This window comes from Macaca fascicularis, chromosome 7, assembly GCF_037993035.2.
Source record: "Macaca fascicularis isolate 582-1 chromosome 7, T2T-MFA8v1.1".
NCBI lineage: Eukaryota > Metazoa > Chordata > Mammalia > Primates > Cercopithecidae > Macaca > Macaca fascicularis.
In genome coordinates this window covers 156,894,016-156,916,198 of record NC_088381.1, presented here as the reverse complement: position 1 = coordinate 156,916,198, position 22,183 = coordinate 156,894,016, and the positions used below count along the sequence as shown (strand labels likewise).

At 41.6% G+C, this 22,183-nt stretch overlaps 1 protein-coding gene across 3 annotated transcripts; it reads left to right on the top strand.

The window, feature by feature from the left end:
* The first annotated feature begins 2,788 nt into the window (after window positions 1-2,788).
* On the top strand, window positions 2,789-10,716 carry LOC135972035 (uncharacterized). Of its 3 annotated transcripts, none has more exons than XM_065549206.2 (2): window positions 2,789-3,083; window positions 8,530-10,716. In XM_065549206.2, the coding sequence occupies exons 1-2, from the start codon at window positions 2,948-2,950 to the stop codon at window positions 9,306-9,308; spliced, it is 915 nt and encodes a 304-aa protein (XP_065405278.1). In that variant the 5' UTR covers window positions 2,789-2,947; the 3' UTR covers window positions 9,309-10,716. The 3 variants fall into 3 exon arrangements, with proteins under 3 accessions (XP_065405278.1, XP_065405277.1, XP_065405276.1); XM_065549205.2 differs by having other exon boundaries at window positions 8,521-10,716; XM_065549204.2 differs by having other exon boundaries at window positions 8,460-10,716.
* Window positions 10,717-22,183: the final 11,467 nt, after the last annotated feature.

The following is a 22,183-nucleotide window of genomic DNA, read 5'->3' as shown; positions in this document are numbered from 1 at the left end:
AATTCTTTTGCCCTTCTTTAAATATACTGAAAAGAAGGTGAGAAATATTCACAATATACTATTAAGGGTTTTTTCTTTTTTTAAAAAAAGAGGTAAGACACTCACTTATACATACATATATGTAGTTTTTGTTTTAGAAAAATCAAACATATCGAGAAAGAGACGGCAAAGAAAGATTAAAAGGTTAATAGTATTTTCCTCTGGTTGGTGGGATTCTGGGTGCTTTCTATGGTAGTCCTATTTTCCTATAGCTTCTGATATATACACATACACACATATATCCTTTTATACACATACACATACAATTTAGGCTTTTAAAATAAGCCTAGAGTTTAAAGTCCTAGCTAGAGCAATCAGACAAGAGAAGAAATAAATGGCATCTAAATTGGAAAGGAAGAAGTCAAATTATCCTTGTTAACAGGTGATATGATCTTACACTTGGAAAAAGCTAAAAACTCCATGACAAAAAAAAAAACCTATTAGAGTTGATAAACAAATTCAGCAAAGTTGCTGGATACAAAATTAACATACAAATCAGTAGCATTTCTACATGTGAACAATCAACAGTCTGAAGAAGAAATCCCATTTATGATAGCCACAAATAAAATTAAATATCTAGGAATTAATTTAACCAAAGAAGTAAAGAATCTCTATAATAAAAACTATAGCCGGGCGCGGTGGCTCACGCCTGTAATCCCAGCACTTTGGGAGGCCGAGGCGGGCGGATCACAAGGTCAGGAGATTGAGACCACGGTGAAACCCCGTCTCTACTAAAAATACAAAAAATTAGCCGGGCGCGGTTGTGGGCGCCTGTAGTCCCAGTTACTCGGGAGGCTGAGGCAGGAGAATGGCGTGAACCCGGGAGGCGGAGCTTGCAGTGAGCCGAGATCGTGCCACTGCACTCCAGCCTGGGCGACAGAGCGAGACTCCGTCTCAAAAAAATAATAATAAAAAAAATAAAATAAAATAAAAACTATAAAACAACGATGAAAGAAATTGAAGGCACCCAAAAATGAAAAGATGTTCCATGTTAGTGGTCTGGAAGAATCAATATTGTTAAATGTCCATACTGCCCAAAGCAATCTACAGATTTAATGAAATCCCAATCAAAATATCAATGACATTTTTCACAGAAGTAGAAAAAACAATCATACAATGTATATGGAATACAAAAAAAACCCAGAATAGCCAAAGCTATCCTAAACAAAAAGAACAAAACTGGAAGAATCACATTACTGACTTTAAATTATATTACAGAGCTATAGTAACCAAAACAGCCTGGCACTGGCATAAAAACAGATACAAAAACCATTGGGACATAATAGAGAACCCAGAAACAAAACCACACACATATAGTGAACTCATTTTCAACAAAGTTGTCAAGAACATGCATTGGGGAAAAGACAATCTCTTCAGTAAACGGTGCTAGGAAAACTGGACATTCATATGCAGAAGAATGAAACCAGGCCCCTATCTCTCACCATATACAAAAATCAAATAAAAATGAATTAAAGACTTAAATCTAAGACCTCAAACTATGAAACTACTACAAGTAAACGTTGGGAAAACTCTCTAGGACATTGGTGTGGGCAAAAATTTCATGCACAGGTAACCAAAGCAAAAATGGACAAATGGGATAACATCAATTTTGAGTTTCTGCACAGCAAGGTTAACAATCAACAAAGTGAACAGACAGCCCACACGAATGGAGGAAAATATTTGCAAACTACCCATCCGATAAGGGATTAATAACCAGAATCTAGCCAGGCATGGTGGCTCACATCTGTAATCCCAGTACTTTGGGAGGCTGTGGGGGGTGGGTTGCCTGAGGTCATGAGTTTGAGACCAGCCTGTCTAACATGGTGAAACCATGTCTCTACTGAAAATACAAAAATTAACCGGGTGTGGTGGCACGTGCCTGTAGTCCCAGCTACTCAGGAGGATGAGGCAGGAGAATCGCTTGAATCCAGGAGGCAGAGTTGCAGTGAGCCAAGATTGTGCCACCGCACTTCAGCTTGGGTGGCAGTGAGACTTCATCTCAAAAGAACAAAACGAACAAACAAACAAACAAAAACAGAATCTATAAGGAGCTCAAACAACTCTTTAGGAAAAAGTCTAATAATTTGATCAAAAAATGGACAAAAGATTTGAATAGACATTTCTCCAAAAAAGACATACAAATGGCAAACAGGCTTATGAAAATGTACTCCACATCATTGATCAGCAGAGAAATGTAAATCAAAACTACAATGAAATACCATCTCACCCCAGTAAAAAGCCTGTATCCAAAAGACAGGCAATAACAAATGCTGGTGTTGATGTGGAGAAAAGGGAACCCTTGTACGCTGTTGGTGCAAATGTAAATTAGTAAAACCACTATGGAGAACAATTTGGAGGTTCTTCAAAAAACTAAAAATAGAGCTGCCATATGATCCATCAATCCCATCATTAGGTATATGCCCAAAAGAAAGAACATCAGTATATTGAATAGATATTTGTATTCCCATGTTTATTGCAGCATTGTTCACTGTCCGGAGCTGCACGCCCCAGCCATAGCGAATAATAATTAAGGATTAAAATGCCTGAGCTATGTTCATTTCCACCCCACACCTTTTCCCTAGATTTACCTTCTTCCCTGTATTAATACCGCCATTAAAAGATGGCGCTCTTCCTGCTTCTTCTTCATTCATTTTTCCCGCGCCCGCGAAAAGACTACCTGACAGCGCATGCGCAACATGACGTCTATCTGGCCACGCCTTCCGCAATGAGGTCATTTCCGCCTTAGCCCAACCCCTTCCCCTCCAAATGTATATAAGGCATTGCATTACCGCCATTAAACGAGACTTGATCAGAGCACTGTCTTGTCTCCATTTCTCGTGTCTCTTGTTCCCCAAATTCCCACCCCCTCCTCCAGGGCCTGCACTGACTATCCCGCGGGCCGGGATACATGGCGCCCGAACAGGGACCTGGAAACGAGGGACTCCGTGAGGAAGAGGATGCCAAAGGACGGTCGACCGCTAACGAAGACAAAAGGAGTCAAACTCTTCCGATCACCGTGGGAACCTGCCGCGTCAGAATCGAAGGTAAGTGACGCGTCCGAAATGGGACAAGAATTAAGCCAACATCAAATATATGTAGGACAATTAAAAGAGGCTTTAAAGATACGAGGAGTAAAGGTTAAAGGTAATGATTTGTTTAAATTTTTTGATTTTGTAAAAGACACTTGCCCTTGGTTCCCACAGGAAGGAACTATTGATATTAAAAGATGGCGTAGAGTAGGGGATTGTTTGCAGGACTATTATAATACTTTTGGGCCAGAAAAAATTCCTGTAACCGCCTTCTCTTATTGGAACCTCATTAGAGATTTAATAGATAAGAAGGAGGCCAATCTGCAAGTCATGGCTGCGGTCGCTCAGACAGAGCATATTTTAAAGGTTAGCTCCCACTCTAACCTCACAAAGCCTCCGCAAGATACGGAGGAAGATCTCATTTCCCTCGAAAGTAATCATGAGGAAATTAAGTCTCCTTCTGTAATAGATAAAGAAATACCACACGAAAACAAACCAAAAAAATACCCAATTTTACAGATGTTTCAAAAGGAGGAGGAAATTAATAAGCCTAATCAATTGGATATAAATTGGGATGATTTAGAGGAAGAGGCAGCTAAATATCACAATCCTGATTTGCCTCCCTTTACTTCATACCCACCCCCATATAATAAGACACATAATGAGGCTTCTGCGCCCATTGTTATGGCAGCAATAGATCCCAAAGAAGAATTAAAGCAAAAAATTGCTCAACTAGAAGAACAGATTAAACTTGAAGAGTTACATCAATCATTGATAATTAGGCTCCAAAAGCTAAAAACAGGAAATGAAAAAATACCTAACTCAGACGTTATGGAGGGTTCCTTGCGCCCACTTCAGTGGCCTGGACAACATGTTCCAAGAGGGGGGTTAGTTGCTAGCCGACATAGAGAAGACTCCTCCCCCAAAGACATTTTTCCGGTCACTGAAACCATAGATGAACATGGACAGGCTTGGAGGCATCATACTGGATTTGATGTTACCATTATAAAAGAGTTAAAGACTGCTGCCTCTCAGTATGGGGCTACTGCTCCATATACTCTTGCTATAGTGGAATCTGTAGCTGAGAATTGGCTCACTCCTACAGACTGGAATACCTTAGTCAGGGCAGTTCTTTCTGGGGGAGACCACTTAATTTGGAAGTCAGAGTTCTTTGAAAATTGTAGAGATACAGCTAAAAGAAATCAACAGGCAGGAAACGGTTGGGATTTTGATAGGTTAACAGGTTCAGGTAATTATGCAGACACTCAGGCCCAAATGCAATATGACCCTGGACTGTTCTCACAAATCCAGGCTGCTGCTACAAAGGCCTGGAGAAAACTTCCCGTTAAAGGAGATCCAGGGGCCTTGCTCACAGCAGTTAAACAAGGACCCAATGAGCCATTTTCAGACTTTGTGCATAGACTTATGACCACAGCAGGTAGAATCTTTGGAAATGCAGAAACGGGTGTAGATTATGTTAAACAGTTAGCTTATGAAAATGCTAACCCCACCTGCCAAGCGGCAATCAGACCTTAGCGAAAGAAAACAGATTTAACAGGATACATTCGCCTTTGTTCAGATATTGGGCCCTCATATCAACAAGGCCTAGCAATGGCCGCCGCTTTTAGCGGCCAAACAGTAAGAGATTTCCTCATTAACAAAGGTAAAGATAAAGGGGGATGTTTTAGATGCGGTAAAAGGGGACACTTTGCAAAAGATTGCTGTGAAAACCAAAATAAGAGTCCAGAAGCAAAAATCCCAGGCCTTTGCCCAAGGTGTAAAAGAGGAAGGCACTGGGCAAACGAATGTAAATCTAAAACTGACAGTCAAGGAAATCCTTTACCCCCCAGGCAGGGAAACGGGATGAGGGGCCAGCCTCAGGCCCCGAAACAAGCATATGGGGCAGTCAGCTTTGTTCCAGCCAGCAACAGCAATCCATTTCAAAACTTAGTAGAGCAACCCCAGGAAGTGCAGGATTGGACCTCAGTTCCACCTCCCACACAATACTAACACCTGAAATGGGACCGCAAACCTTAAATACCGGAATATATGGACCCTTACCACCTAACACTTTTGGGCTACTTTTAGGAAGAAGTAGTGTCACCATGAGAGGCTTACAAGTCCTCCCTGGAGTTATCGATAATGATTATGAAGGAGAAATTAAAATTATGGCCAGAGCTATTGATAGTATTATTACTGTCCCTCAAGGAGTTAGAATAGCTCAGTTACTCCTGCTACCTTTGGTTAAAACAGATAATAATATCCAATACTCTAATAGAAATATAAAAGGTTTCGGATCATCAGATATATATTGGGTGCAACCAATTACAAATCAAAAACCCTCTCTAACCTTATGGTTAGACGGGAAGGCATTCACTGGACTAATAGACACAGGGGCTGATGTAACTATCATTAAACAGGAAGATTGGCCCTCTCATTGGCCTACCACAGAAACTTTAACTCACTTGAGAGGAATTGGACAAAGCAGTAATCCTAAACAAAGTTCTAAATACCTAACATGGACGGATAAAGAAAACAATTCAGGCCTCATTAAGCCATTTGTCATCCCTTACCTACCTGTTAACCTTTGGGGGCGAGATCTACTCTCTCAAATGAAAATTATAATGTGTAGTCCAAATGATATAGTTACTGCACAAATGTTAACTCAAGGATACACCCCTGGTAAAGGTCTTGGAAAAGGAGAGAACGGTATCCCACAGCCTATACTGGTTTCAGGACAACTTGATAAAAAGGGGTTTGGAAATTTTTAGCTCAGGCCACTGACATACCTGCACCCCAAAGGTGCGCTGACCCCATTACTTGGAAGTCAGATGAGCCCGTTTGGGTTGATCAGTGGCCTTTACTCAATGATAAACTAAGTGCTGCCCAACCGTTAGTGCAAGAACAACTAGCAGCAGGACATATTGAGGAAAGTAATTCCCCTTGGAATACACCTATTTTTGTTATTAAAAAGAAGTCTGGTAAATGGAGACTCTTACAAGATTTAAGAGCAGTAAATATCACTATGATCCTTATGGGTGCCTTACAACCAGGATTGCCTTCACCGGTTGCGATTCCTCAAAAATATTTTAAAATCATTATTGACCTTAAAGATTGCTTTTTTACAATTCCCCTTCACCCTGCTGACCAGAAAAGATTTGCCTTTAGTCTTCCATCTACAAATTTTAAACAACCAATGAAGCGCTATCAATGGAAAGTCTTACCTCAGGGTATGGCCAATAGTCCTACCTTGTGTCAAAAATATGTAGCTGCCGCTATAGAGCCAGTCAGAAAAACATGGGCACAAATGTATATTATACATTATATGGATGATATTTTAATAGCAGGAGAAATTGGCGAACAAGTCTTACAATGCTTCGCCCAACTCAAACAAGAGTTAACAGCAGCCGGACTACAGATAGCCCCAGAAAAGGTACAATTACAAGATCCATACACTTATCTTGGTTTCCAGATTAATGGACCCAAAATCATTAATCAAAAGGCCGTTATACGTCGTGATCATTTAAAAACTTTAAATGATTTCCAAAAATTACTGGGAGACATAAATTGGCTTCGACCGTACTTAAAGCTCACCACAGGAGAGTTAAAACCTCTTTTCGATATATTAAAAGGAGACTCTAATCCAAAATCCCCCAGGTCCATTACTAAAGAAGCATTAATAACACTCCAACAGGTAGAACATGCCATTGCAACACAATTTGTTACCGGTATTGATTATTCTCAGCCATTAATATTCCTTATTTTTAACACAACAATAACCCCTACTGGCCTATTTTGGCAGAACAATCCCATTATGTGGGTACACCCGCCCTCCTCCCCTAAAAAGGTTTTGTTGCCTTATTATGATGCCATAGCTGATCTAATTATCTTGGGAAGAGAAAACAGTAGAAAATACTTTGGAATAGAACCCTCTACCATCATACAGCCCTACACTCAATCACGCATCCATTGGCTGTTACAAAATACGGAAGCCTGGCCAATTGCTTGTGCTTCTTATACTGGCGCGATTGACAACCATTACCCACCTAACAAACTTATTCAATTTTGTAAACTTCATGCGTTTGTATTTCCCCATATTACCAGTAAAGAACCTCTCAATGACGCATTACTAATTTTCACTGATGGATCTTCCACAGGACTTGCCGCTTACACTTACAATAATGTAGTCGTTAAATTCCAGACCACTTATACATCAGCTCAGCTGGTCGAATTGCAAGCTATAATTGCAGCACTATCAGCTTTTCCTTGTCAGCCACTTAACATTTATACAGACAGCGCCTACCTGGCTCATTCAATACCCCTCTTAGAGACCGTGTCTCAAATTAAACATATTTCAGACACAGCTAACCTATTTTTACAATGTCAACAACTTATCCGAAAAAGGACTACTCCCTTTTTTCTTGGGCATATTAGAGCACATTCAGGATTACCGGGACCTCTAACACAAGGTAATGCAACAGCTGACACGGCAACAAAAACCATAGCCACAGTCACTACAGACAATTTGCAACAAGCGCAAAAAGCACATGCCTTACATCATTTAAACGCCCAAACCTTAAGACTTATGTTTAAACTTACCAGAGAACAAGCTCGACAAATAGTTAAACAATGTGCCAACTGCATAACATATTTACCTGTTCCCCATCTAGGAGTTAACCCCCGAGGACTCATCCCCAACGAAATTTGGCAAATGGACGTTACTCACCACTCAGAACTCGGTCAACTAAAATATATCCATGTATGCATAGACACTTATAGTGGATTCATCAGTGCAACTCTCCAAACAGGAGAGGCCACCAAACATGTCATAGCTCATTTATTACACTGCTTTTCTATTTTAGGAATACCCAAACAAATCAAAACAGATAATGGCCCCGGTTATATAGCCAAAACCTTCTTACAATTTTGTAATACCCTACAAATTAAACATACCACAGGCATTCCCTATAGTCTCCAAGGACAAGGTATAGTAGAAAGAGCTCATCTGTCATTAAAAACTATTATCACAAAATTAAAAGGGGGGAGCTGGTACCCCGTGAAGGGTACCCCCAGAAACATACTCAATCATGCCCTGTTTATCCTTAATTTTTAAAATTTGGACAGTCATGGAAAATCGGCTGCCGACCGTTTCTGGCATCCTGAATCTCAAAAACAGTTTGCAATGGTAAAATGGAAAGATCCACTTGATAGTTCATGGCATGGCCCCGATCCAGTTTTAATTTGGGGAAGAGGCTCAGTATGCATCTTCTCACAAAAAAATGATGCAGCCAGATGGCTGCCTGAAAGATTGGTAAGACAAATAAATCATAACCATTGTCAGTCCAGGGAAGATAAATCTCCCTGAGAAGTTCTTACCTTCTTGTTTTTCAGAAAATGAAGCCTAACATGAAATTCCTTTGGAGAATAATCGCTCTATATAACATAGTGACAGTCTATGCAGGTTTTGGTGACCCTCGTAAGGCAAGAGAATTATTACGAAAACAATACGGCCAGCCTTGTGACTGCAGAGGGGGACAAATATCTGAACCTCCGTCAGATAGAATCACCCAGGTGACCTGCACGGGCAAGTCAGCTTACCTAATGCCAAACCAGTTATGGAAATGTAAGTCTACCCCAAGAGATACCTCACCTAACGGGCCGCTCCTAGAATGCCCTTGTAGCTCTTTCCAATCTTCTGTACATAGTTCCTGTTATACCTCCTATCAACAATGCAAATCAGGCAATAGAACATATTATACGGCCACGTTACTAAAAACACAAACTGGAGGCATTAATGACGTACAAGTATTAGGATCCACTAATAAACTTGTACAATCTCCTTGTAACGGCCAAAAAGGAAAGCCTGTTTGTTGGAGCACTACCGCCCCCATTCACATTTCTGATGGAGGAGGCCCATTAGATATTACAAGAATTAAAACCGTCCAGAAAAAATTAGAAGAAATTCATAAAGCTTCTTATCCTGAACTTCAATATCACCCTTTAGCCCTGCCTGAGCTTAGAGGTAATTTTAGGCTCGATGCCCAAACCTTTGATATCCTCAATGCTACTTACAATTTACTTCAAATGTCCAATACAAGCCTGGCCCACGATTGTTGGCTTTGTCTTAAAATGGGCCCCCCTATTCCTCTAGCCATACCTAACCTTTCATTGCCCTATGTCAATTACTCAAATGAATCCTTAGTAAATAATTCCTGTCCTATTACCGCCCCCCCCCCTTAGTTCAACCGATGACGTTTTCTAATTCCTCTTGCCTCTTTTCACCATCATATAATAACACTAAAGAAATTTATTTAGGCTATGTTGTGTTTGGCAACTGTACTTCCATAATCAATGCCACCAACCCTTTGTGTGCTATAAATGGCTCGGTTTTCGTTTGTGGAAACAACATGGCATATACGTATCTACCTACAAATTGGACAGGGTTTTGTGTTCTGGCCACTCTTCTCCCCGACACTGATATCATCCCTGGAGATGAACCTATCCCCATCCCCACTATTGAACATTTTATTTATAGACCGAAGCGAGCCATACAATTTATTCCCTTGTTGGCTGGACTAGGAATCACCACTGCTTTTACTACAGGAGCCACAGGCCTAGGAGTCTCACTAACCCAATATACTAAATTATCCAATCAATTAATCTCAGATGTACAGACCTTATCCAGTACTATACAAGATTTACAAGACCAAGTAGACTCGTTAGCTGAAGTAGTTCTCCAAAATAGAAGAGGTCTAGATTTGTTAACGGCAGAACAGGGAGGGATATGTTTGGCTTTACAGGAAAAGTGCTGTTTTTAAACCAACAAATCCGGAATCGTCAGAGATAAGATAAAAACTTTGCAAGAAGAACTAGAAAAGCGCAGAAAAGGCCTGGCCGCCAATCCACTATGGACTGGACTCGACGGACTTCTCCCCTATCTCCTGCCATTTCTTGGTCCTTTACTCACTTTTCTACTTTTCCTCACTCTCGGGCCTATAATCCTTAATAAGCTTATGGCATTTGTCAGACAACAAATTGAGGCCTTCCAGGCCAAACCTATACAGGTTCATTATCATCGCCTTGAGATGACTGAAAATGGTGAGTCTTATTTACCTTAATAAGACCACCTCCCCTGTGTGCTGAACTGGACAGTCAATGACGGGTAAGAGGACACTATCTCCATCGGAGCCTAAGACAGGAGGGCCGCCCTTGCTGCTGCCTTATCCCATGACGGGCCTAGAAGGTGGGGGTGAGTTGACCCAACCTAAGACAGGCGCAGTTCCCGAGGGGTTTTCTTGTCATAAAAATATAAAAAGGGGGACCTGTCCGGAGCTGCACGCCCCGGCCATAGCGAATAATAATTAAGGATTAAAACGCCTGAGCTATGTTCATTTCCACCCCACACCTTCTCCCTAGATTTACCTTCTTCCCTGTATTAATACCGCCATTAAAAGATGGCGCTCTTCCTGCTTCTTCTTCATTCATTTTTCCTGCGCCCGCGAAAAGACTACCTGACAGCGCATGCGCAACATGACGTCTATCTGGCCACGCCTTCCGCAATGAGATCATTTCCGCCTTAGCCCAACCCCTTCCCCTCCAAATGTATATAAGGCATTGCATTACCGCCATTAAATGAGACTTGATCAGAGCACTGTCTTGTCTCCATTTCTCGTGTCTCTTGTTCCCCAAATTCCCACCCCCTCCTCCAGGGCCTGCTCTGACTATCCTGCGGGCCGGGATAGTTCACAATAGCCAAGATTTGGAAGCAACCTAAGTGTCCATCAACACATGAATAATTGATAAAGAAAATGTTGTACATATACACCATGAAGTACTATTCAGTCACAAAAAAGAATGAGATCCAGTCATTTGAAAGAACACGGGTGGAAGTGGAGGTCATTATGTTAAGTGAAATAAGCCAGGCACAGAAAGATAAACATTGCATATTCTCATTTATCTGTGGGATCTACAAATCAAAACAATTGAACTCATGGAGATAGTAGAGATGGTTACCAGAGACTGGGGAGGATAGTAGGGGAGTAGGGGGATGTGGGAATGGTTAATGGGTACAAAAAAATAGAAAGAATGAATAAGACCTACTATTTGATAGCACAACAGGGTGACTATAGTCAATAATAATAACTTAATTGTACATTTTAAAATAACTAAGAGAGTATAATTGGATTGTAACACAAAAGATAAATGCTTGAGGGGATGGGTGCCCCATTCTCCGTGATGTGATTATTACACATTGCACACCTGTATCAAAACATCTCATGTACCCCTTAAATATATATACCTACTATGTAGCCCCAAAATTAAAAATAAAAAAATTAAATAAACCCAGTTTGGACAATGGAAAGGAAATTAGATTAATGCACTGGTGACCTGAAGGTGAAGTCAGGAAAGAATTTAGTATTAGCTTCCTGGTTTTCACTTGTTTCTTTCTATACAAAACTGACTTAGGTTTTGTCATGCAATGGAGTCAAGGAGAAGTATGTTTGGCACCCAGGTCCCTCTTGGTACATGCACCATTTTGACAATAAGTGCACAAGTGCAGGAACCCCAACCTCAGAAGGGCATGATGAACAGCGCACAGACCCCTCAGGGATATAGGTCTGGGTCACTCCACCAGGTTAACCATCAAGATCTGCAGAGGTACTGGCTGAGGGTGAGAAGAATTTAGGATGGATGGTAGAGGAGAGAGATTATATATATCAATTGTGATTTTAAGACCAGTTGCAGCATCAGGGGCTCAAACTTGCCTTACTGATGTATTACTTCTAGGTTCCCACCAAGAGGCAAGAGGAGTTGCTTCCAGAATGTATAATGAAGACGTGATTCAAGTGCACCAAGGTGAACTGTGGTGGCCACTGTGAAACTCCATCGAGATCCTCTTTCAGGAAAGGCTTGTTTCCCCAGCTGCCTGGAGTGCTTTGGTGACTACCTTCAGCTGTAAGTCCTTTAAGGCAGAGAAGAGACATAATTTAGAAAGATTTATCTGCCAGCTGTTAAAGGGATTGAACTAGATCTATACACATCCACATGGGTAGATACCCCAAACAAATCTTGAGTGTAAAAAATCAAGATGTAGAGAATGCAATTATTTGTGTAGACTTGGAACACCCATTGAACAAACCTCTATATTGCTTATGATTACACATATGTATATCAAAATATACAAAATAAACACCGTACGTATGTGTTCTCTAGAGGGACAGAACTAGCAGGATATATGAATATATAAAAGGGAGTTTATTAAGGAGAATTGACTTGCACAATCACAAGATGAAGTCCTGCAATAGGCCGGCTGCAAGTTAAGGCACAAGGAAGCCAGTAGTGTCTCAGTCCAAGTCTCAAAACCTCAAAATCAGGGAAGCTAACGGTGCAACCTTCAGTCTGTGGCCAAAGTCCTGAAAGCCCCTCGCCAACCACTGGTGTAAGTCCAAGAGTCCAAAAGCCAAAGAACTCGGAGTCTGCCGTCCGAGGGCAGGAAGCACCCAGCACAGGAGAAAGATGAAGGCAAGAAAGACTCAGCAAGTCTGCTTCTACCACCTTCTTCTGCCTACTTTTTCTAGCCACCATGGCAACTGATTGCATGGTGCCCACCAATATTGTGGGTGGGTCTTCCTCTCCCAGTTCACTGACTCAAATGTTCATCTTTTTTGGCAACACCCAGAAACACCCAGATACACCAGAAACAATACTTTGCATCCTTCAATCCAATCAAGTTGACATTTAATATTAACCATCACAAGAAATATTTGTGTACATTTTGTAAGCCTTCACATACATAAATATTTTGACTTAGTCGGCCTTTGCTGTGTAACAAATAGCTCCAGGATCTTAATGGGTTACAATAACAAACATTTGCTTTTATTCACGTTACAGGAGGGCCGTAGTTTCTCAATGTCCCTCTTCAACTCTGGCAGGCTCTGTTGGACTCTGGTGGGTTTAGCTGGGCTCAGCATTGTGTGGCTTTTCACTCTGCTACCCCAGCTGGAGGAGCAGCTCCTATCTGGAATCTGCTGTAACCATGGCAGAGGACAAGAATTCAAGAAGGGCAATATTAAACCATGAGAGTTTATTTAAAGCCAGATCAGATCTGGCATGCTTCATTTTCCTTTGGCCAAAGGAAGTCACATGACCAAGCCCAGAGTCTTTGGGGAAGTGTGTTCTGCCTTCAGGGAAGCATAAGAGGGTAAGGAGGCAATAAATTATTGGGAACAAATAACATGATCTACCATACACCACAGACTCATGCTGGTGACTGCCAGGGGAGGAGCAGGAAGCGGAATAGAAAGAGGAGTCAGTGAATGAAGAGGATGTTATCTACAACTGTAATATAATTTTATAAAACACTTGATACAATATGACAATTCTGATAATGGAAATATAGATATTTGTCTAATTATGCTTGGTATTTAACTTTCTGTTTTTACAGAAATGATAAATTGATGAGGGGGGAGATTAAAAATGAAGTTGGAAGGGAGTACTTAAGAGGCAATTGCAGAATTCCAGGTAAAATGATAAAGACCTGAATTATTACCCTAGCAGGAGAAATGATGTAATAGAGTTATTGAAAAGCTAGATTTGACCAGATTTTCAACTTCATTAGCAATTTTCATGTGTTTATTTAACATTTGAACATCCTCTTCTCTGAAATGACTCTTCATGTATTTTGCCCACTATCGACTTGGATTGTTTATTTTTTTAACTATTAGAGTTTGATAATTCTTCACATATTTTAGATACTAGTCCTTTGCTGTATGTGTTGTTTGAAAATATTTTCTCCACTCAGTAGGTTTATTTCATCATCTTAACTGTGTGTTTCAGTGAGCTAAAGTTTTTCAAATATTGATTAAAATTTTCACATAAATTTTTTTTGTTTCAACCATTTTACATGGACCATTCCATGGCATTAATTATGTTTACAATGTTGTTAAACCATGACCACAATGTGCAATTTCTTTCATCATTCCAAACACAAAGTCTGCATCTATTAAGTAATAACCCCCATTTCCACCACCACCCCAGTACCTGTTCCCTTCCATCTATTTTCTGTCTCAATCCATTTTCCTATTCTAAATATTTTGTAGAAGTAGAATCATAAATATTTGTTCTGTTAATTTCTATCATAATTCACTTGCAATGTTTTTAAGGTTTGTCAATGTTGCAATTTGTATGAAACTTTCATTCGTTTTTATGGTGGAATAAAGTTTTATTGTTTGTATACCCTTAAAAAACAAGTTGACCAGATTTGATGATCAATTCAATGTGAAGGGTGAGAGAGAGGAATGAGTCAAGAACGCAAGCATGCCTTCAAAGATGAACCAAGAGTAACTGCAATGGCAGCGATGCCAGGTCAGGTGCCGGGGTGGAGGAGTAACTGTTCTCCCTGCCAGAGAACAGAGGTCACAGGGTGACTGGGCCAGGAGGAAGTGAGACCTGTTATTTCAAGGCTTGGTTGATAACTGTGAATCTATTATTTTACTTCTCCCTCTTTCTTCATTTACCTATTTGTTCCTTTGCTTGTTCTTTCTCATTGCTGGTTTGCAAACCAGGAGTACATACACCTAACTTGAACTGATATTATTATTTTTGGTATCAAGCCCTTTCACTCGAGAGTTTTAATTCTACAAGGGTAGGGCCAATGGCTAGGAACAGGTTGCTCTGGGGAAGAAAGTGTCCCCAGTGAAAACTCAGTGACTGAACAGCACATACTCATTGCAGACTTCTTAACATTGCTTGAGGGATTCATTTGCCACCATCATTAAATACATGTATTAATATATTCAATATGAATCTGGAGCTTGCTATAAACAGATGTCTCCATGGAAGGCTGCTGGAGAGCAAACCAGGTCTTAGAATTTGAAGTCTCAGTCCTTGTGGCCTTTTTTTTTGATGTGGGGTTCATGTTGGAAGCCACTGTTCATTTCTCTGTCATTGTATCTCATCTTTAGTCATTATAGAGGGAACCACATCCTCACCTGGGACTTCTCAAAGGGAATTTTTCATTAAACCAGTCAAATTTAATCTCCATATTGTTAAAAATCTCCTCAACCCTTTTGCATGATGCAATCACAAACAAATGAGAAGCAGCTAGAACTTGTTGTATGCATATAAGTAGATCCCGAACAACAAAAGGACCAGTTTTTCTGGCAAAAAGCAGGCCTGCCATTATATCGAGGCCATGCCTTCATTCCTACTCACTCATTTATACTTGAGGAAGAGACGGGAAGCTAATTCTCTACCTGCCCCACAAAACTATTCCATTTCACAACCCATCTGCACTATCACTTACATCGATAGCTCATGTTTCTGGCAGTAAAGTGCTGTGATCTTATTCCATTTTAAAACAGCCCTGGAAGAAATGGTGCTGAAATTGCTCAGATCTAGCCTGCTATCTCCCACCCCAGCATACACAGAGAGAACAGAACAGAAGAAACGCTGGACTTGCAGACCCCCTCTCTCCTTTCCACTTTGTAGTTTTAAGAAAATTGCATAATCAGAAGTTAAATTACCTTATCTATAAAATGGGAAGAAAAGGCCGGGTGCAGTGGCTCACACCTGTAATCCCAGTATTTTGGGAGGCCAAGGTGAGCAGATCACTTGAGGTCAGGAGTTCGAGATCAGCCTGGTCAAAATGGCGAAACCCCATCTCTACTAAAAATACAAAAAAAAAGAAAAAAGAAAAAATTAGCTGTGCGTGGTGGCGAGTGCCTGTAATCCCAGCTAATCAGAAGGCTGAGGCAGGAGAATCTCTGGAACCCAGGAGGTGGAGGTTGCAGTGAGCCCAGATTGCACCACTGCACTCCAGCCCGGGAAACAAGAGCAAAACTTCTGTTTCAAAATAAATAAATATATAAAAATAAAATAAATAAAACGGGAAGAATAATATCCTCAATGTAGATTTTTTAAATGAGGATCACATGAAAAAGTAGGTGAAAGTGCCGATGTTTGTTAGAGCAGAGCGTTTCAGACTTTGACGTGTGTATGACCATGTGGGAATGGGATACTGGTTCTGGCTTTGTAGGTCAGCGGCGGAGCCTGAAATTCTGAGTTTCTGACAAGCTCCTGGATGATGCCAATGCTGCTGGGCCATAGACCATAACTGGAGTAGCAAAGTGTTTACTGTACTGTCCAGTGTGGTAGATGCTGGCCACAGGTGTTCATTTAAGTTTAAATTAATTAAAATTAAATGAAATTTAAAATCAGTTTGTTAATTGCAGTAGCCAAATGTTTAGATGTTCATAGCCACCCGTGACTAGCGGTTACCACTACATTGGACAACACAGATGCAGAACATTTTCTCCGCTAAAGAAAGTTCCACTGGACTGTGCTGTGTGAAGCACTGCGGTGATGTTTAAAAAGCTATTCAATAACATTCAAACAGTGTTTATTGACCGTCTTTGTATGTGTCAGGGTTCTCTAGAGGGACAGAACTAATAGGATAGATGTATATATGAAGGGGAGTTTATTAGGAGAATAGACTCACACCATCACAAGTGAAGTCTCACAGTAGGCCGTCTGCAAGCTGAGAAGCCAGAAAGCCAGTCCGAGTCCCAAAACCTCAAAAGTAGAGAAGCTGACAGTGCAGCCTTCAGTCTGTGGCCGGAGATCCGAGAGCCCCTGGCAAACCACTGGTGTAAGTCTAAGAGTCCAAAGCTGAAGAACCTGGAGTCTGATGTTCAAGGGCAGAAAACATCCAGCACGGGAGAAAGATGGAGGCCAGAAGACTAACCGAGTCTAGTCTTCCCCTGTTCCCTGCCTGCTTTTATTCTGGCCGTGCTGGCAGCTGATTAAATTATGCCCACCAGGATTGAGGGTCAGTCTGCCTTCCCCAGTTCACTGACTCAAATGTTAATCTCCTTTGGCAACACCCTCACAGACACACCCAGGAACAATACTTTGTATTCTTCAATCAAGTTGACACTCAATATTAGCCATCACAATCTTCCATGTATATTTCTAGACACTAATGAGATAGCAGTGAGCAAAACAAAGTCCTTGCCCTCATGGAGCTTACCTTCTGATTTGAATAAATAAGAGATTGTTACTAAATGGACTTGGATATGGCAGTTCTCTCATAAGTAGACTCGGCTTTATCCTACAACAGCCTCACAGCAGAATTCAACACTTCCTCACAGCCGCTAAAGCACAGCCACTCAAATAACCATAAGTGAAGAATTAGTCTGAAGATTTTTACTGAAGATTTCTTAAAGGAGGCTACAGGGAAGTCTACATTGCATAGCCCAGAGTACTGTTTAATATTGTTTTTCTTTTTCCTTTTAAAATTACAAAATCAATACATGTCAAATAGGATTTTTACCTGCTTTCCACTTCCAACCCCCCAAAATGCCCTGTCTGATACTTCTTCCTAAGTCTCTCTCTTTTGGGTCACTGCAGAGATCTTCCCAATATTCTTATTTTGCAGAGAATTAAGCTCTGCCCAGTTCCTCAAGCCTTGCATGCCTGTTACTTCTATACCTTTTACTTCTTTGAGTTCTACCATAGCTTTCATTTGAGATGAAGTCCACCTGCCCTCACAGTGTTGACAATGAAACATTGGTGGTAATCATCAACTCACAAAAGCCAGTGGTGCTTTTATCTTCCCAACTTTGTGTTCAGTGACCTCATATTGGAAAGCTTGAAATTTATCCCAGTGGTAGTATTTACACCATAGAAATTGGCATATGCTACAAACTAGGTCTTTTTTTCCCCCAGAGAACCAACTATTAAACATGTACCAGCAGACCATTGGGTGTAGAGAATGTGTGGAGATGACATGGTGCCCAGTGTCATTTAGAGCTTATTGAGAGGACTCTGTTTCATTTTGTAGCCCCAGATGCTTCTTCCTCTTTGTTTTCTACTGTGGGGTCTGAAAGCTGTCTCACTCTTCTGAGGGGAACCCTCCCTTGCAAGACAGAGGAGAAGCAGCCGCTCTGGCAATTCAAAGAACATCATCCCATGGCTTAAAAGAGAGTGGTCCTCTGGGCCGAGAGAGACATCAGGGAGAAAATAAGGATGAACTACATCCCTCCACTGCACTCATTGATAGGAGACCTACAGACAGCACCTGATACTCACCTGCCTTCAGGTGTGCTTTCTTTGGTTTATGATGAAACCAGCCAAATTCATTTTTCTCTGTAACGATTAAATTGAAAATCAGTGACATACAGAGATGATAAGGGAAAACTGGGTTTAACTTTCGTATCTCACAACTGCCCTTAGTGGACTGCAACCACCGTGGTAACACTCTAGAAGTATGGAACAAAAACTAGTTTCCAGTCACCTCTGCTCAGAGTAGGGGTGGGGGAGATGGAGAAGTTAAACGTAATGATGTGAAAATCATTTGGGGGACTTGCAAGAAGCTCTGGCTAAGGCAGCTCCCCTGGGAAAGCTTCTCTTCAGATCCTATTTTTTGTTTGCTGTGGCTTGAGCCAGCTTTACACTATAGCTGTGGACACTGCCTCATAAGAGTCTCCTGCCTCCCTCCTATCATTTTTGCACTTCTCTTTTCTGTTTCTTCTCAAGTCTGACTTGACATTCAGTGAAGCCTCTTTTGCTTTGCATGAAAATCCTGGAAGCGGTGAGGGAGGCAGGGTAGGAGAGGATCGCACTATGATTTGGCCTTAGTTTCAACAGGGCCCCAGGCTCACCCCACTCATGGCAACACTGGATGTTAGGTTCTGCCGTAACCCTTCACCCCTGCACCCTAAGGCTTTAGTGGAGAGACCACAATGAGAGAGGCTTCTGCCACCAGCGGAGAAGATAGGAAAAGAAGGAAAAGAAGCATTTGTGTGAGGGAAGCCTCTGTGGATGGTACACCTGTCCCCTTGGCCCTTGACTCATTCTTCTGTTCCTTAATGCCATCTGGATCAGCTGTGGGCTCTCTCACCTAATTATAGTCCATAAGGGCCAATTTTGTAATGATTTGGCACCTAAATTGAGCCTGCACCTTTTTCACACTGCAGTTTGGGTTTTAATAGCTTGATTAAGTAAGACAGCCAACTCAGGTAAATCACCTTGCTTGTAAGGAGGTATTTAGGGCTATATGAGAAAAAATAATGCCTTTACAAGGTGGACAGCTTAAAGGTAGATCCAAATGCAGCATCTTGACTAGAAATTTCAAGTCAGATAGACTGGGTTTAAAAATATGGGGCAGGGGTCCCAGCTGCAGCCCATGTTTAATGGTCTCTCCTCCATTCTCCTTAATCTCAGCTGATGGCCTTGTTTATTTCACTGGAACAATAGGAGCAATTAGAAGACTGTCACCTGCCCCCACGGAGACATCTTTCTAGGTAGCAGTGCCTATGGCTTTATACTCTTGTCTTTCGTCCTGTTTCTATTGGCAGAGTTGTCTACACTTCTATTTAAAGCCAACCCTAACGCTGGAAGGCTTCCCCCTCTTGCGTTCCGCAATGACCCTCTCTTGCTTGCATCGCCAAGTTTCTCCCTTGCAAGACAGTTCTCCCAGTGACCTTGAACCAATCCAATTCTTCCTCCTCCTTTTTTTGCATGTAGTTCTCAAGAATAAGAGTAGAATGTGCTGGAATGCAATGTCCTGAGAAAAAGCTCAGGCTTTATTCCTCTCTCCCTAGAAGCAAGATGTCCTTCAAAGCTTTGCCTCAGGGACTCTTGTTTCTCCCAGGGCATGAAACCCAGGGCAGGCTGCCTTTCGAGGGTCCTCAGCTGTGATACAAAAGGCAGTCAAGACCCCGTTCACCTTGGGCAGCTTTCTTGAGCCTTGAGGGATGAGCTCACATGGATCCAAGACTTCTGTCCCTTACTGTTATCTACAAAAAATAAACCTGCTTTACATAACTTGTGTGTGCTGTCTCACTGGACTCAGACAAATAGATAACCAGTATAAGGTGGACTTAACAGTAGCCCAGGATGTCTCAGGCATAAGTATATGGACTCCTGGTTTCTGGTGCTTGGCATAATGACATTCTCTGCAATTCTACACACAGTGGGAGTCTCTCTACAGACATGATTAGTGAGCCTGCTCCATGCCCGTCTCTGCTCGATCATTTCCATCAGCATATAAACATGCTGTACACTGCCTATCTAGAAACAAAACAAAATCAAAACACAGAAATGAAAACCTCGCTTGACCTAACGTCTACAATCCAGGTACTGCCAATCTCTCCCTCCCTTTTACAGAAAAATACCTTGAAAGGGTTGGTTATCTACTCTTACGGGCTCAACTTCTCTCTTTTTAGTCTTTCTTAATCCTCTCACATAAGATTTTCATGCCTAACACTCCAGTGAAAGAGCTCTAAATCCAATGGTCAAATTTAAGTTCTCCTCTGACTCTATCAACAGGTTCATGTGACCCTGTTGAGCATTTTGAAACACACTTCACTGGACCTCCAGCCCTCCACTCCCTCTCTTGGTTTCCTTCTTACTCACTGGCCACTCCTCAGCCTCTTTTACTTACTCCTCAGCCTCTTTTGCTGCATCCTCCTGATTTACCCCATCTCCAAAGTTTGGAGGATACAGTCATTGGACATCTTATCTTCTCTATCCACATTTCTTTCCTAAGTAATTTCATCCAATCTAATGGCTTTAAATACCATCTTGTCATTGACAATTCCCAAATGTGCCAGCCTGGACATGTCTTCCGAATCCCAGCTCTTGAATCCAGCTGTCTCCTGTACAGCTCCACTGGGATAGGAATTTCGAGCTGAGTTTTAACTTTTCTTTTCTTTTCTTTTTTTTTTTTTTTTTTTTTTTTTTGAGACAGGGGAGTCTCACTCTGTTACACTAGCTGGAGTGCAGTGGCACAATCACTGCAGCATTGACCTCCCAAACTCAAGCAATCCTCCCACCCCAGCCTCCTAAGTAGCTGGGACTACAGGTGTGCACCACCACATCCAGCTAATTTTATTATTTTTTGTAGAGCTGGAACCTCACTATGTTGCCTAGGCTGATCTTGAACTCCTGTCCTCAAGTAATCCTCCTCCCTTGGCTTCCCAAAGTGCTGGAATTACAGGCATGAGCCACTGAACTGAGTGAATTTTAACTTTTGATTTCTCCCTCTGTCAACTGTCTCAGTTGCTCAGGCCAAAAAGCCATGGAGGCATTGTAACTCCTTTCTTTCTCACACATTCGACATCCAATCCATCAGCAAATCCCTGGCAGCTCCACTTCTAAAACATACCCAGAATCTGCTCACCCCTTCCTGACTCCACCGCCACCACCCAACCCAAGCCACCATCGTCTCTCACCTGTATCACTGTGGTCCACTCTGTGTTTCTACCCTTGACGTCCCAACGGCCAGAATGATGCTTTAAAAATCAGGTCAGGTATGTCATTCCTCTTCTCAAAACCCTCACATATTTTTCTACCTCTCTCAGATAGAATCTAAAACACTTACCACCGCCCGCAAAACTCTACATGACCTGGCTCCTGAGGCCTCTGGCCTCACCTCACTGCACCCTTTCCCTGCTGCCTAACTCAGTTCCAGCTGCCAAAACAAAATGCCACACACTGGGTGGGGTGAGGGGGCTTAATCCATAAACATTTATCTAATCACAGTTCTAGAGGCTGGAAGTCCAAGATCAAAATGTCAGCAGGTTTGGTTTCTTCCAAGGTCTCTCTCCTTGGCTTGTAGATGACCGCCTTCTTGCTGTGCCTTTCCTCTGTGCGTGCACGTGTCTGTGTCCAAATTTCCTCTTCTTTTAAGGGTATCAATAACATCTGATTAGGGCCTACCCTAAAGATCTTATTTTAATGTAATTACCTCTTTAAAGACCTTGTCTCCAATATGACTATGTTCTAAGATGCTGGGGATTAGGACATCAACATAGAAATTTTAGGGGTACACAATTCCACTCATAACATTGCTCTCACTCTGCTCCAGGCACATGGTCTCCCTGTTGTTCCCCTATTATGAAATGGACATAACGATAGTACTTTCCTCATAGAATCAGTATAAGGATTAAATTAGGTCACATATACAAAGCATTTAGAGCAGTGTCTGGCACATAACAGATGCTCAAAATATGTTAGCTGTTGGGGTTGTGGTTGTTATGGTTGTTGTGGTTGTCTAATACTCTGTTTGACCAGTGGGATATTGTGCCCCTGAAAATTAGCTGGTGGAACGT